The 13,712-nt window shown below is 33.6% G+C and overlaps 1 protein-coding gene across 1 annotated transcript; it reads right to left on the reverse strand.

Moving 5' to 3' along the window:
* Positions 1-5,641: 5,641 nt before the first annotated feature.
* Positions 5,642-9,852, reverse strand: LOC105216135 (uncharacterized). Its single transcript, XM_011190467.3, has 5 exons — positions 9,551-9,852; positions 8,565-9,500; positions 8,009-8,328; positions 6,917-7,953; positions 5,642-6,848 (listed from the first exon to the last, which is right to left on the reverse strand). The coding sequence occupies exons 1-5, from the start codon at positions 9,608-9,610 to the stop codon at positions 6,718-6,720; spliced, it is 2,484 nt and encodes an 827-aa protein (XP_011188769.2). The 5' UTR covers positions 9,611-9,852; the 3' UTR covers positions 5,642-6,717.
* Between the last annotated feature and the right edge of the window lie 3,860 nt (positions 9,853-13,712).

The following is a 13,712-nucleotide window of genomic DNA, read 5'->3' on the forward strand; positions in this document are numbered from 1 at the left end:
TGGTTCCGATAATAACCAATAATAATAATCAAGCCAGCCATATAGAAATATCGATATTATTGTGCTTTAGCATTGGTAATATAATCAATAATTTTTAACTGGTCGATAAATTATAAATTTAAAAAATATATATCGATAAAAATTAATCGATATACGATATCGATATTTTTGTGTATAAATATCTTTAAAATGTGTTCAATGCAAATTCAATTTAACGATCAAATATCGATACATTTCGATGTCAGTAATATGTAATCGATATACCGATATCGATAACATTCTGTTTAAGTAAAAATTTTCATAGATATTTTTGAACTAACACATTCAGATAGACCTTTAATCCACAAATCTTAATTTTTTACCCTTTCAAAATAACCCTTGCATATCGATATTTTTTATAATCGATACTAAACAATTTATTTCAATATTTTGTTGCAAAACTTCGGTACAAATTATTAAAAAATAAAAACATTCAAATATTTTATATGGTATAACGATAGTCTTTACAATCAAATGTAATCGATATACCAGTATCGATCTTCTTTCTTAAGTAACAATTTCATTGATATTTTTGAACCAACAAATTAAGATAGATGTTCGATCCACAAATCTTAATTTTTACACACTTCCAAGTGATATAATATCGATATTTTTAATTATTCGATTACAAAAAATTTTGTTGCAAAAATATTAAAAAAACAAAAAAATGAAATATTTTATATGGTTTTCGATAGTTCTGAAAATCAATTATCGAATATCGAAAATCTAAGTGTTTTGATTAGTATGATTTATGTCGATATTTATCGATATCAATAATATGTAATTATCGACAACGATAAATTATCGTTTTTTTTGCTTCTTAAATGTCGATAGCTTACCATATTAAACTTCACTTTATTAAAAAAATAGTGAAATAAAACTAGTTAGTTTAACAGAGTTGTATTTACGAAAAATGTACTCCTACTAAAATTCTGAACAGAAATTATCAATATTCTATGAAAAAAAACAAATTAAAATTAAAATAGAGATGAGTTTCTTATAAGCAAATACTAAATTTAATATACTGGAAATTATGTTTACTCTAAGATTTAAATTGCTCGAACAATAAACCAAACTAATATATTATATTAAATTAAGTAACTCGGAAAAGTTAAAAAGGAAGCTTAAGAGAAGCGAGAAAGAGTTCTTTCTGGGATATCAATCAATATATTAAATTCACCTTTAGCAATTAAAGATACTAAGCTACAAATATATATATAGGTTTTGGCGAGCATTTAGTAAGTCGAAAATTATAAATTTAATACATGAATAATAGAAAAAAACGTTTAATTAGTCCTAATACTTTGAAAAAACCAAGTGTACCAACCAGGCACACAACAAATATTCATTCGACCCAATAATTTAGACGCAGCCATCTTAATTTTATACTGAAATGTCACGTTCTCTATGTTTCCCAGACTCTGTTTAAAAACAACAGAAAAGTATCATACGCTTTGGGTTCTCCAAATATCAGAAATTTTTGAGTAAGCGTTTTCGCGTAAGAAAATAATAGGACTCTCTTAGTATCTAAATACTTCAACTTATACCCAAGGTATCCTGATTACAGCTTAATTTTTCACTTCACTATATTTTTATTTTGAAAGAAGTCCTTCAACAATATTCAACGGCCATAGGAAACCTTTCTACAACATTCTTTGAACTATCTCTTCCATTCTACCCCTTCTTTTCTATTTTCTGGCTCACAATGATAAGAGAATTAGCTAGAGAGTAGATAATTAGGCTGCACAGGAGCCTCTTCTATTCGCCACTTCTCTGTTTGAGATCGGATCTCTTATATCTTGTGGTCTAACTGCTTGCTATTCTACCTAATTAATTATACCAGTGTATGTGACGTATACCAGTTGTCTGTTCGATTATGTACTCAACAAAACTTACAGAAAATTTTATTAAATGTCAATTGTCAGTGAAGTTGACTATAACTGTTTTCATTAATAAGAGTGAGTAAACTATTTGTCACCCATTTCTTTAAGATATATGTATGAGTGGCTGAGCAGAATTTGGTAAAAAATAAATAATTAGTTGACTGTCTTTTTATAAGCCGAAATATGTCTCAGTCACTCAGTACTCACAAAAATTCGCTAGTCTGACGTCACTTAAGCGTTTGGGCTCAAAATTTGTATGTTGAGAAGACTAAATTTCGGTGGCTGACGATTTTTTTATGAAATTTTGATTACAAAAAATATTTATATTATTTGTTAAAATTGTTTCAAACTCTCAACGCAGAGAAGAGAAGAGACTATTGATGCTGTATATGTTCTCTTAAGTCATGTGATCGTACTTTTATAATTAATTGTGCAATGCTCTCTGTATTTTATTGTAATATTTTTTATAAATAAAAAAATAAATAATAATTAAAGCTTCCCTAAAACGATTTTAGGCTTGTAATGTCTCACATAATTAGAAATAAAAAAATATGTTAATGGTCAGAAAAAATTATATGTATTATGTTCTATATATGTTTATGCAATAAAAAGCGGCTGAAAAATTAATATTTTTAAATAAAAACAAAAACAAAAAATATATGTATGCAAAATAATTTCGAATAAAAACAAAAAATAAATATTTTACTTATTTGCCCAAATATTGTACTACAACAACAAGCATAAATATGAAATTATTATGATTATGAATATTAAAACAACAAAAACCAATTACAACTACCGCTACTACTACATTACTACATACTACATACAAAGCTCAACCACCCCACCCCCCAAAAATCGCTTAAGAAAAATACAAAAATTTTAATTTAAATGCTAAAAAATTACAACAATAAAAACAAACATTTTAAAAAAATAATGCATCTGAATTTATACAAACATACACACCCCAACATACATACAAACAACGTATCAAAAGCGAAAACAAACGAAAGTGAAGAGAAGAGACCCCCCATAAAACTGTGGATTGAATATTAATTCAAGAAAAATGAAACATTTTACAGTGACAGCAAAAAGTGCACACACATACATATATACAAACAAATTTACAACTGTACACGAAGAAAAAACCGTTAATGGGCATGGTTAAACTGCGAACAGTGACGCACGAAAGTCAGCGGACACGTTGATTCATAAAATAAAATAAAAAACACAAATAAATAAATACAAATTTAAAAAAATATTCAACTTCATGTATATACAATACATACATACAGACGTGACGTCACACGTGCATGTGAGAGAATTTTTAATTTACTTAGGTATTTGAACATTGAATATCATTGACTGAGAAAATACGTATAGTTCGTAAGCATAAGCAGTACTTATACATACAACAACAACACAAAAGAAAAAAAAAAACAAAAAACAATTATTATTATGACTATAAGTATATATATAAATATAAATATAAATAAATATGTATGAAGCAAGACAAATTTCAAATAAAGTCAAGATACAAAAGAGAAAAAAAAACAACAAAAAGAAATGGAAAAAATAAAATACATTCTTAACTAAAAGAAAACTGCTGAAAAACGGTAAATAATTAAATGGGAGCGTGAAAAAAAGCAAAAAATTTGCATAAATGTAAAATCGTAAATAATTCTTAAGACAAATATAAGAAGAACTGCAGTAAAAGTAAAGAAACCAATTACGAATGTAGACAGTTAAGTAATGAATATAATGTAAAACACAAACGAAAAACACATTCTCATCTAAATATTGTACATATAAGTAAGTACAAGTGCAAGAAGATTAAATAAAACAAAAATAAAGAAGATAAATAAAGACAAAAAATTAAAGGATGCTCTGCAAATAGCAATAAGTCCTTGGTATTTTATTTTTATTTTTTGGAAATAGGGGATACAAAGAAATAATTAAAAAAAAATAAAATAAAATTATAAAACAAAAAATAATTGAAAAATTCCGTTTTTGATCTAAAAATAAAAATGAAAAATATAGTGGATTGGAAAATGTGGTAACCCTGACACCGCGAAAAATCTTCGCTATAAGCGGATAGAAAAAAATAATTTAAAAAAATGAAAAAATATTTTTAAAAAAGTTTAAAAATAAAATTTGAAAAAAAAAATCCAAAAAATATTATAAACAATATAATAAAAGGAAATCAGTTCATTTAAGGAATTATATCAGTAGAAAATATAGAATGCATATGATTTACCGATCAAGGACCTAACGAAATAACCTTTCCTAAAAATTATCCGCTTATTTTTATTTCATGATCTCCATAACCATGATTAATGAAGACTTTTGGTACTGAACAAAGGCTTACAAAACTTAATCGTAATCGTGGAGTATCGAAAACGAAACATCTTCTTCACTCTGAGCTGAATGTATATATCTAACGAGGGACTGGCACTTCAGAAACCACCATGAAAGCTATTTAAGGAAGATTTTATCCAGGTGCAACAACAATAACCATACTATAACATTGTACAATACTCGGTTGGATATTGAATCAAACTATTTTTTTCCGAGAGATTGAGTCAGAAGTAACAAAAGTATTTTTTCTCGATTTTCAAAGTTCGAAAGACGGACTGAAGAAAATATTATTAATTACAGGACACTGCTAATAAAAAATCCAAAGTACAGATACAATCAAATTCTTTTCTTAATTCAATGGTGTATAAAACTTTTCATCAAACTTATATTACAGATGTTATAAGGAGTCCAGTATTTTTCGATATAAAAATATTTTATTTTTTCGAAAATCAAACTTTGGCCCTTCATAGCATCTATCGAATAAGCTTCACAAAAAAATTTTATACACCATTGAATTAAGAGGAAAATCTAGATTATATTCATAATAATCATTTGTTAAAAAGTCATTTTTTCCAAACTTCGAATTCAGGTATTTATATTTTTGAGGCTAACTTCGAAAATCGAAGAATACTTTATTTACTTCAGACTCAATCTCCTGGAAAAAAATTAGTTTGGTCAAATACCTAGACAAAAATCGATTTTGCCGTATAGTCTAAAAGATTAAACAAGAAATCTGCAATCTACAATAAAGTTAGATATGTTAGATAGGAAAGGTAGATCTGCTGCTAAAAGTGAGATACCGTCAATAGTTGACTCTGGTCTTCAGAAAGGAATTTGGATGAGAAAAGCTGGAAATGGTGAACCTGAAAATAGACAGCTGAACATTTGAGGAATGCGGCCAGGATTGCTGTTATCCGGTTAAAAATCTGGTTTCGTTCCGTTTATATAGAACGTCATGTGAACGGATTGACATTTGGGGTCTCGTCTAGGACTAGGGATGCAAACGATGTATCGATGTTTTTGATAAATCGATGTTTTTTTTTTTTTTAAGTTTGTCGAATGATTGTGAAACAGAACACTCCTTTGATATTTGGAATCAAAGGAAACATTTGGTCCATCAAAATATGAAATGTAAGCTGTTAAATTTGTCTACAATTACAACGACGGCAGGTTGAAGAGCAAATGTATCTTTGACCAGATGTTACTTCTATCACACAGAATATAATAGAGATGTGGGTTGACATAAAAAGTGTGTTTCCGGTGTTGTATGTACAGAGGATTCTTAGTGTTTACACATTCTGGCCGCTACAGTCCCGAGTGGACGACTGTTTTCTAATGCCAGAGTACCTTTCACACAGATGAAAATTAAAATAATGTTATTTATTGAGTTTTAACAGACAGCTAAAGTTAAGTGTAAATAAAATTTATCTACTTAAGACATACTAACTACTATATTTCATTTATTTATGCTTCTGGTATCCTGGCTATCTCCCTTAGCTTATTCTACTAACATTGAAATAAGTCCAAAAAGTTCAAAAATTTATCGATGTTTTAATGACCGATGTTTTTGATTGCGATGCCTTTTGAAGAAACATCGATACACCGAACCATCACTAAAAAAAATTGAAACAGTCAGGTGGAATATTCCACGAGCGCTGCTTCTACATAAAAGGAAGGAACCTGGTTGTATATCCGGTCAACGACTCGCAAGTCGGTTATATCCTTCAAAATCATTTACAGAATAGTTAAAGAACTTCGAGAATATTCACAATTTTAGTCAACACTTTTCGGTAGTAAAACCCAAACGCCATTTATTATACATAATTTAGCCACAAATAAGCTTTGCAACTGCCTTTACTACTCGTTGAGTTGCGAAGTTTTCAAATACGAAATTATGCTGCTTGAAGACATAATGACTATATAAAATACATTGATGTTTTTTAAACTTAATTGTAAACTACTAGACTGCATATGGACAAATTAATGTACAAAATTATTTACCGTTGTGCGTACATACAACTCGTATATGTTTGTAAGTTTGTAAGGGTTGTTGTTTATAAAATAGCTTTATTTTGTACATTTACGCCTTGAATTGTACAGAGTTTCAACATTGGAACCCAGCACTGCTACTACGCCAAATAATACACTATATACATATGTATGTATGTAAAGTACGACTAAACTACAGAATTGCAAATGCATATGTAACTTACATACAAATTAATTGCAATCTAACATTGTTGGCCGTGTCGCTGGACGCATTGAGTCGATGATGAATCGCAAATGCGTTATATAAATAGCAATGTAATGCAAGTAGTGTCTAATTGTATAAACATAATTATAAATTCCTGCCACTGAGGGTATCTGTGTGTTTATGTTTTGTTCTCTTTCCTCATTTAATACATAATAATATTTGTTTTTCAGTCTATTCTTCTAACTATGTTCCACTTTTCGCACTTTTAGTTGCCTTTTTCGCATCAGCGCGCTGATGTATACGCTCATGACGACGCAAATCGCCGACCATGCGAAAGCGTTTCGAGCAAATCGTGCACTCGTTGGGCTTTTCACCTGAAATTTCACACGATAATTACATTCAAATATTTCTTTAGTAGTATACAAGACTCAAGCCTACTTACCAGTATGAATTTTGCGATGATCCTGTAGATATGTGCTCGCGCGGAATGTCTTATTGCAGAATTCACACTTGAAATTCCGTTCACTCGTGTGTATGCGCCGATGCAACACCAACGAGTATTTTCGTGAGAACGCTTTGCCGCAATATTCACACTGATGACTCTTGTCTTGAGTGTGTTTCGAAACGACGTGGTATTTCAGATCGCCCCATTGGCGAAAATCTCGCTGACAGTACTCACATTTGAATGGCTTATCGCCGGTGTGCGTGCGCGTGTGTGCTTTCAGCGCACTTAAGGCATAGAAGGACTTGTCGCAGGTCTCACATTGATGCGGACGCATCCCGGTATGCGTGCGTAGATGATATTTGAGCGCATTACGCGAATTGAATTTACGATCGCATTTCGTGCAATTGAATTTCTTTTGATTACTCTTGTAGTTGACGAAACGCACTTCGCTCTCCTCATAATCATAAGTGTCGGGTTCCTCCTTGCAGAACACATTTTCCGCCTCTTCCTCTTCCTCATCCTCCTCCACCGCATTGCTGTTAATAACGGTTGTTAGCTGTGTATTTTCCAGTCGCACTTGTGCGTTGGCATTTTCAGGCAAATCAAATTGTGACACATGCAACGGTTCCAGTAAATCGGTGGGTGTTGTCGGCTCGTCGGGGGACTGGCATTGCAATTGCTGTTCATCCGCATCAACACTGGGCAGGTGTATGGGCGGTAATGTATCATTATAGTATGTGGCACGATTGGCTGCTTCGGCAACAACATCATTGCCACCATCAACAACGTCATCATCATCATCATCAACGTCTGGCGGCAGTTGGAGCTCCATTTTTTGTATTCTACCATCAGACTTTTGGTAGGACAGCAGTTTTTCCGCGGGCGGCAACGCGTTTGGTTCCTTTGACGTTTGATTTGCTCTCGTTAAGGCAGCACTGCTCATCATGGGCATCGGTGGTAGTGGTTCCGTGAATGAGACATCGCTGTATGCCTTATTCTTGAAGGTGATGCCATTGAAGTTGTCATTGGTGAACCTAAAAGCAAATCAACTGCACGTTTATTGCATCCGTATACATAACAATACTTTACCATGAGCCACGCATGCCGTTAGATGTCATCAAATCCAGCGCATCGCAGGTGTCTTCTATGGAAACCTTATCCACGACGTTACGTATGCCCTCTAGCATATCCTCGCTGTCGCTGAATTCCACCTCGACGGTGCGTTTTAAAGGTGGCGTTGCGGTTTGTGCCACATAAGTCATATCCGCCGTATTCAAAATTTTCATTTCATTATTGCTCTCCTCCACTGAATTCAAAACATGCCGTATTGGTGACTCGTCGACGCCAGTAAAATCAGGGAAATTTAAGTGCACGTCGTTGAAGACTTGATCGACATTACCGTTAGGGGACTGCGTGAAATTAAAGTATTTTTTAAATAAAACAACAAACACACGATTTAAAAAGCCAGCGTTTTAAAATGTATATGGCAGCGCTGCACAGCATTTGCTCTAAAATTTTGATTATGCCGTTGCATACTTTCAGGCGCTCATATGTTCAGAACAACCTATGCATTCCAATCAAAAATAACCCACAACACCGCCACACACTAACACTGTTCACGACAATAAAATTAACAATTCCTCACTTTCTTATCCTCCGCCAATATTTTTTGCGGCTCCAAGGCTTCCAGTGATGTCTTCATCGCAGCCAATATCGTATCCGGCGTCGTAGGTTCATAATGTTGCTTTAGATGCGCAAAAAACTGCAGTTGCGAATCCGATGTATTGCCACAAATCTCACAACTATACACCGACACATTCAGCCGCCCCTCGTCCTGCATTTTATGCACTTCACCAAGTGGTGGCTCTGTCAACACATTGTCCACGCCACTCAACGATACACGTAACTTGCGTGAAATACGCTTTTTGTGTGGCAGCACTTTGCGCGCATTGGACACATGACGCGCATATAAAACATCACCGCTAGCCGCATTCATTAAATCCGCCGCATCGTCCAAACTCACATTTGCATCGGCCAGCAGGAATTGTTGCACAGCTGCATCATCGCCAGCTTGATTGACGGCCTCCGTCTCAACACAATATTGTTTATTGCCACCATCGTTAAGGAAATCACTATTTAATGTGATATATTGTGTGTGTTTGTTGTGGCTATAGGCGTGGGTGGCGTTGTTGTCTGTTCTACTGGTGCCGGCAGTCAATATCATAGGTATTGGTGCTGTTGTTTGTGTTGGTGTATTCAAGGCGCTTAATGTGGCTTCGGCAACGTTAGACACATTGCTAACAGCCACATCGTTCGGTGTGGGACGATAATGGAAAATTGTATTGGGAAAATGCAGATCCGGCGTGAGTGAGACTGGATCCGAAACTTTCATATTATAACCACCACCACCGCCACTACCGGTTGTTGATACTGCATTAGCTGTGGTGGTCAATACATCTGCATTATTGCCCGACACGTGTTTATTGGGAAACACTAACGGCGTCGATTCCATAAAATCAATCAAGTAGTTGTTGGTATCACGTATGTAAGTGGGTGCTAGGAGCGATTGCAAAGGAAGATCCTGTAAACGTTGCGATTAGAGGAGGTTAAATCCTGTTTCACTTAACTTACATGATCAATGTATTCAGATTCCTTGCGCGATAGCGCTTGCTGTAACGGCGGTTCGTCCATTACCTTGCCGTTTTCTTCCTCCGTCGACCGAGTTTCACTCCTGCTATTAATACGCTGTCACGTCGTTTGCATTGAAACTTATACGCTTTTGTTGGCGTTTTGGAAAACGTTTTTGTTGATTTTAGCACTTTTGCACACAATAAAAGTTGAATTAATATAATTATTAAGAACGGTGTGTATTATTAGAAAAATAAACAGCCGATTTACCAATTGAATGCGAATGAGGAGAGAATAACAAAATGTCAAAAACCGTTTGACATTTCAATATAATGAAACCGAACAGCTGAGAGTGAGAGGAATGCTTATTCCCAGCAGTAAATTGAAGTGGACACAAATGCTTATTGTGGGTTTAGAGTATGCAAAAAAAATATTTTTTGTTTACAGTAGTTTTCCGAAATAACGAATATTCGTTTTAACGAAAACCGCTTATAACGAAAAAGCAAATTTTTTACATTGAGTACCGTAAATAACAAACATCGAGAATTTGTTAGTACTCAGTTTAACGAACAACATGAAGAAGACATATGCAGAAAGGGAAAAAATCAAATAGGATCGAACCAGAATTAAAAATAAAACTGGAAAAAATTCAAAAGAAATGTGCAAATTGAAAAAATGTGAAATTTTATAAATAAACTTAAAATTAATGATCAGCACCAAATAGAAGTATGAGTGTCAGAATTGGTCCATTTTGAAGAATTTATTGGATTTGAATTATTTTGTTATGGTTTTTCATTTTTATAACAAATAATTAATAAAACAGTTTATTAAACTGCAATTTACGGATATATAACTCATTTTTATTGATAAAAATACCTTTAAGTGAGTACTCGAATTAACGAAAAATTCGATATAGCGAACAGGTCTGATTTAGACAAATATACTTATAATGTTATAGTAAATACATAATTTTTTAATTAAATTTAAAGTTAAATTTGGGCATGATGAATTTATATCACATAAATAAATATTTGTACTCTTGCTATAGACAACATTTTAAATAAGTTGGGACTGAATCCAACAGTTTGAAGAGAAGCTCAATACTCAAACTCTAAGTCTCTTTAACGTTTCAGACTTCGGTAGAGAATCTAATTAGCCACCAGAAAATTTTATTATATGCTATGAATCTCATCCTTGCCTCTATCTCTTAATTAAGTCAGATATACATATCTATAAATACAAGTAATTGTTTATTTGTGTGTTTTTAAAAATAGAAAATATTTTCCGGAATGACGTAAGTAAATTTTGAGAATAATGACGCACCTCTATTCAAACTATATTTACGCACTTGCCTTACCAATCATAAACATGTAAACAATAAACAATTAATTATGAAGAAATTTAAACACATGACTATCGATCATAAAATGGTACAGTGGGCATTCAACATATGAGGCAAAAAAATAAATAAAAATTAATAAAAAATCAGAAAAAATCAATTGACATTAAAACGAGTTTTAAAACATTTTATAAACCGTTATTTGTTAAATATTTTAAAAACTGCATTTCCTAGTCATTTTAAAAGTACTCTCACTCATAAAAGTGGCCCCCACTGTACTAATTTATCATAACCCCATTTCCTTTTATGTGCCGTTGTGCCTCAAGTACTTCACACTGCCGGATTAGCTTGTCAAACAAATATCATTTCGCACAGATTTCTGATGTCGGCATGAAGATTTCTATTGGATTCTGTTTAAGTAGGCGTTTTGATCTTGCCGTGCCAGAGTTGAAGGGGAACTTTGATCATAACAAATTAAACACTGCTACTGAGAGAGCACTTGTGGCAATGCGCGTAAATAGATGATTATAAAAGAAGTGTAAATACAAATGTGGCTTCTTCTGATGAAGCTTTATTTATAGGATATTGAGTAATTGGATAATCATAGTGATTGCCACAGATGAGAGCTCTCGGGAGAGTTCAAACCATTAAATTGAAAAGGGTTTTCTTTCGAGAGTCGTACTTCTCGTGAAAATAGATGAGCTTATCTAGACCTGCTCATTAAAATGCCCTGAACTTGATTCAGATCTCAGGAGATCATATTATTCAATGCAGAAACTACAAAAAATTAAAGAGAGCGGTCTTTTCCGTGATCCTCTGATCACTTATTTAGAGTTTACGTAGTATTAGCCAGCGTAAAGCTTAAGAAATGTTTTATTACAGAATCTCAATTAAAACAAAGGTTTTTACTGAAGGAGCCCTTAAATTTGCATGTACCCTTAGTTAAGGATTCATGATTCAGAATGTGACCTGGCGACCTAACATTAGGTCCAAAAATTAGAAAAGATGTATGCCTCTTTGTATTTGACATCAAGAACAGAGTGGACCTCTCTAGTCTCCTTGAAAAGTGGGATACATCAAGATTCAAAAAACTTCTGGTCTTGTATGGAAATCTGGATGTTACTTCGCGAATTGCTAAAATTTTTGTTCACCCAAAATAAAGCTGTATCCGGACGTCACACATCTTTCGATTACGATCTCCTTAGTTCCTCTACAAGAAAATATCCACATATATATTTATTTCCTGCCTAACCCACTAATTACAAATTAACCCACAGTCAACAAATCATTTTCAAAAGTCGAACTCATTCGCTTCGACTATTATTTTTCAATACTGCTGTTGACAGCTACATCTAGCCCATAAACTTCTTTTCATATATTTTATTTTGCCCCAAAAGCTGCCTACATACTCCATATGGTCACAAGCATCGTTATGCAGCCGCTAATCGCTCCACTAATCCGCGTGAGCTGTATGTTGCATCTGCAATCAAATAATTTCCTAAACGTTCTGGGTGAACGATGCTTCAGCGTCAAGGTTGGATTAACGCCACAATCGAGTGTGAACATAAATACACACAAACAACGTGGCTAAGCATCCACCCGCAATTCCTACACTCCATATGGACCTAATACACAAACAACAGGAGAGCCATAACCACAACAGCCACCACAAACACCACAGTTGTTGTACGGTTGGTGTGAGTAACAGCTCGTAAATTGTATTTTAAAGACTCGCTAAGTGGTTCACTGAATTGAACATTTGGGCAATTCGGGAGCACTACTCGCTGCCATACTAACGGCAGAGCCTATTACAAATCGCTGATAAATAAATTTCTCTTGCGTTTTTATGGAGTACACTCTGTCACTTTTCCTTGTCATTAATAACTTGCTGCCGCGCCGGATCTATCCCCCCTCTCCATTTCGAGTTCCGAGTTTTCTTCGCAATTGCGCTCGTTTCCCTTTCTGTTTGTCGGGTATTAGTCGCATTTATGCTGATTCGGCAGCGGCACAGTCGTTCAAACAATTCGATAATGTTTAATAAACAATTATTATGGCTTCATAAAACTTGAAAGTGGCTGTCATAAGGAAACCATAGTAGTAATTCAAGTGGCTGACGGGATTAGAAACATACAAATTACGAGCAGTAGACTCATTTACATGAGTAATAATCGCGTTTATGGGCATATATTTATTTGTATACACATGCATAAGTACATATATATTGTACAATGTGGAAATATACAAGAAAATTCTTTATTTGGTGTGTAGACCAGCAGAAGATTGCTCTCGTGTGAAGGAAAATATGTTTTTTCGGCATATTATATTTAGCTGACAATTTTAACTTATAAATGATAATTATCACAATTAATTACTTATTAATTATTAATATCAAAGCAACAACTATAACTTGAAATGTGCATATAACGAGAATAAAAGCATGTAAGGAAAGATAACACACAATTTGACCCATATATTCGGCATAAAGTCCAATAGTATATGAGGGCTATAAGGTTACCGATATTTTCGTTGAAAAATTATCCTTAGGCATTGAGTTCTTCATTTTCGATATCCATGGCATTGAAAATTTATAGTCCCACTTCGACAATTTTTCCACGGCTCAAATACAGTATTTGTGTAAAGATTTATTCCGCTATCTTCATTGGTTCCTAATGTGTTATAAATTGTATTATAAAGTGAACGAACTCATATAATCAGAGTGCCAAGAAAATATACCGAATTTCATAGAAATCCGTCGAGTAGTACCCGAGATAGGGTATTTGACCCGTAAGTGGGCGACGCCACGCTCATTTTTCATTCTGCAGCTTC

The sequence above is a fragment of the Zeugodacus cucurbitae genome, chromosome 3, assembly GCF_028554725.1.
Source record: "Zeugodacus cucurbitae isolate PBARC_wt_2022May chromosome 3, idZeuCucr1.2, whole genome shotgun sequence".
Classification (NCBI taxonomy): Eukaryota; Metazoa; Arthropoda; class Insecta; order Diptera; family Tephritidae; genus Zeugodacus; species Zeugodacus cucurbitae.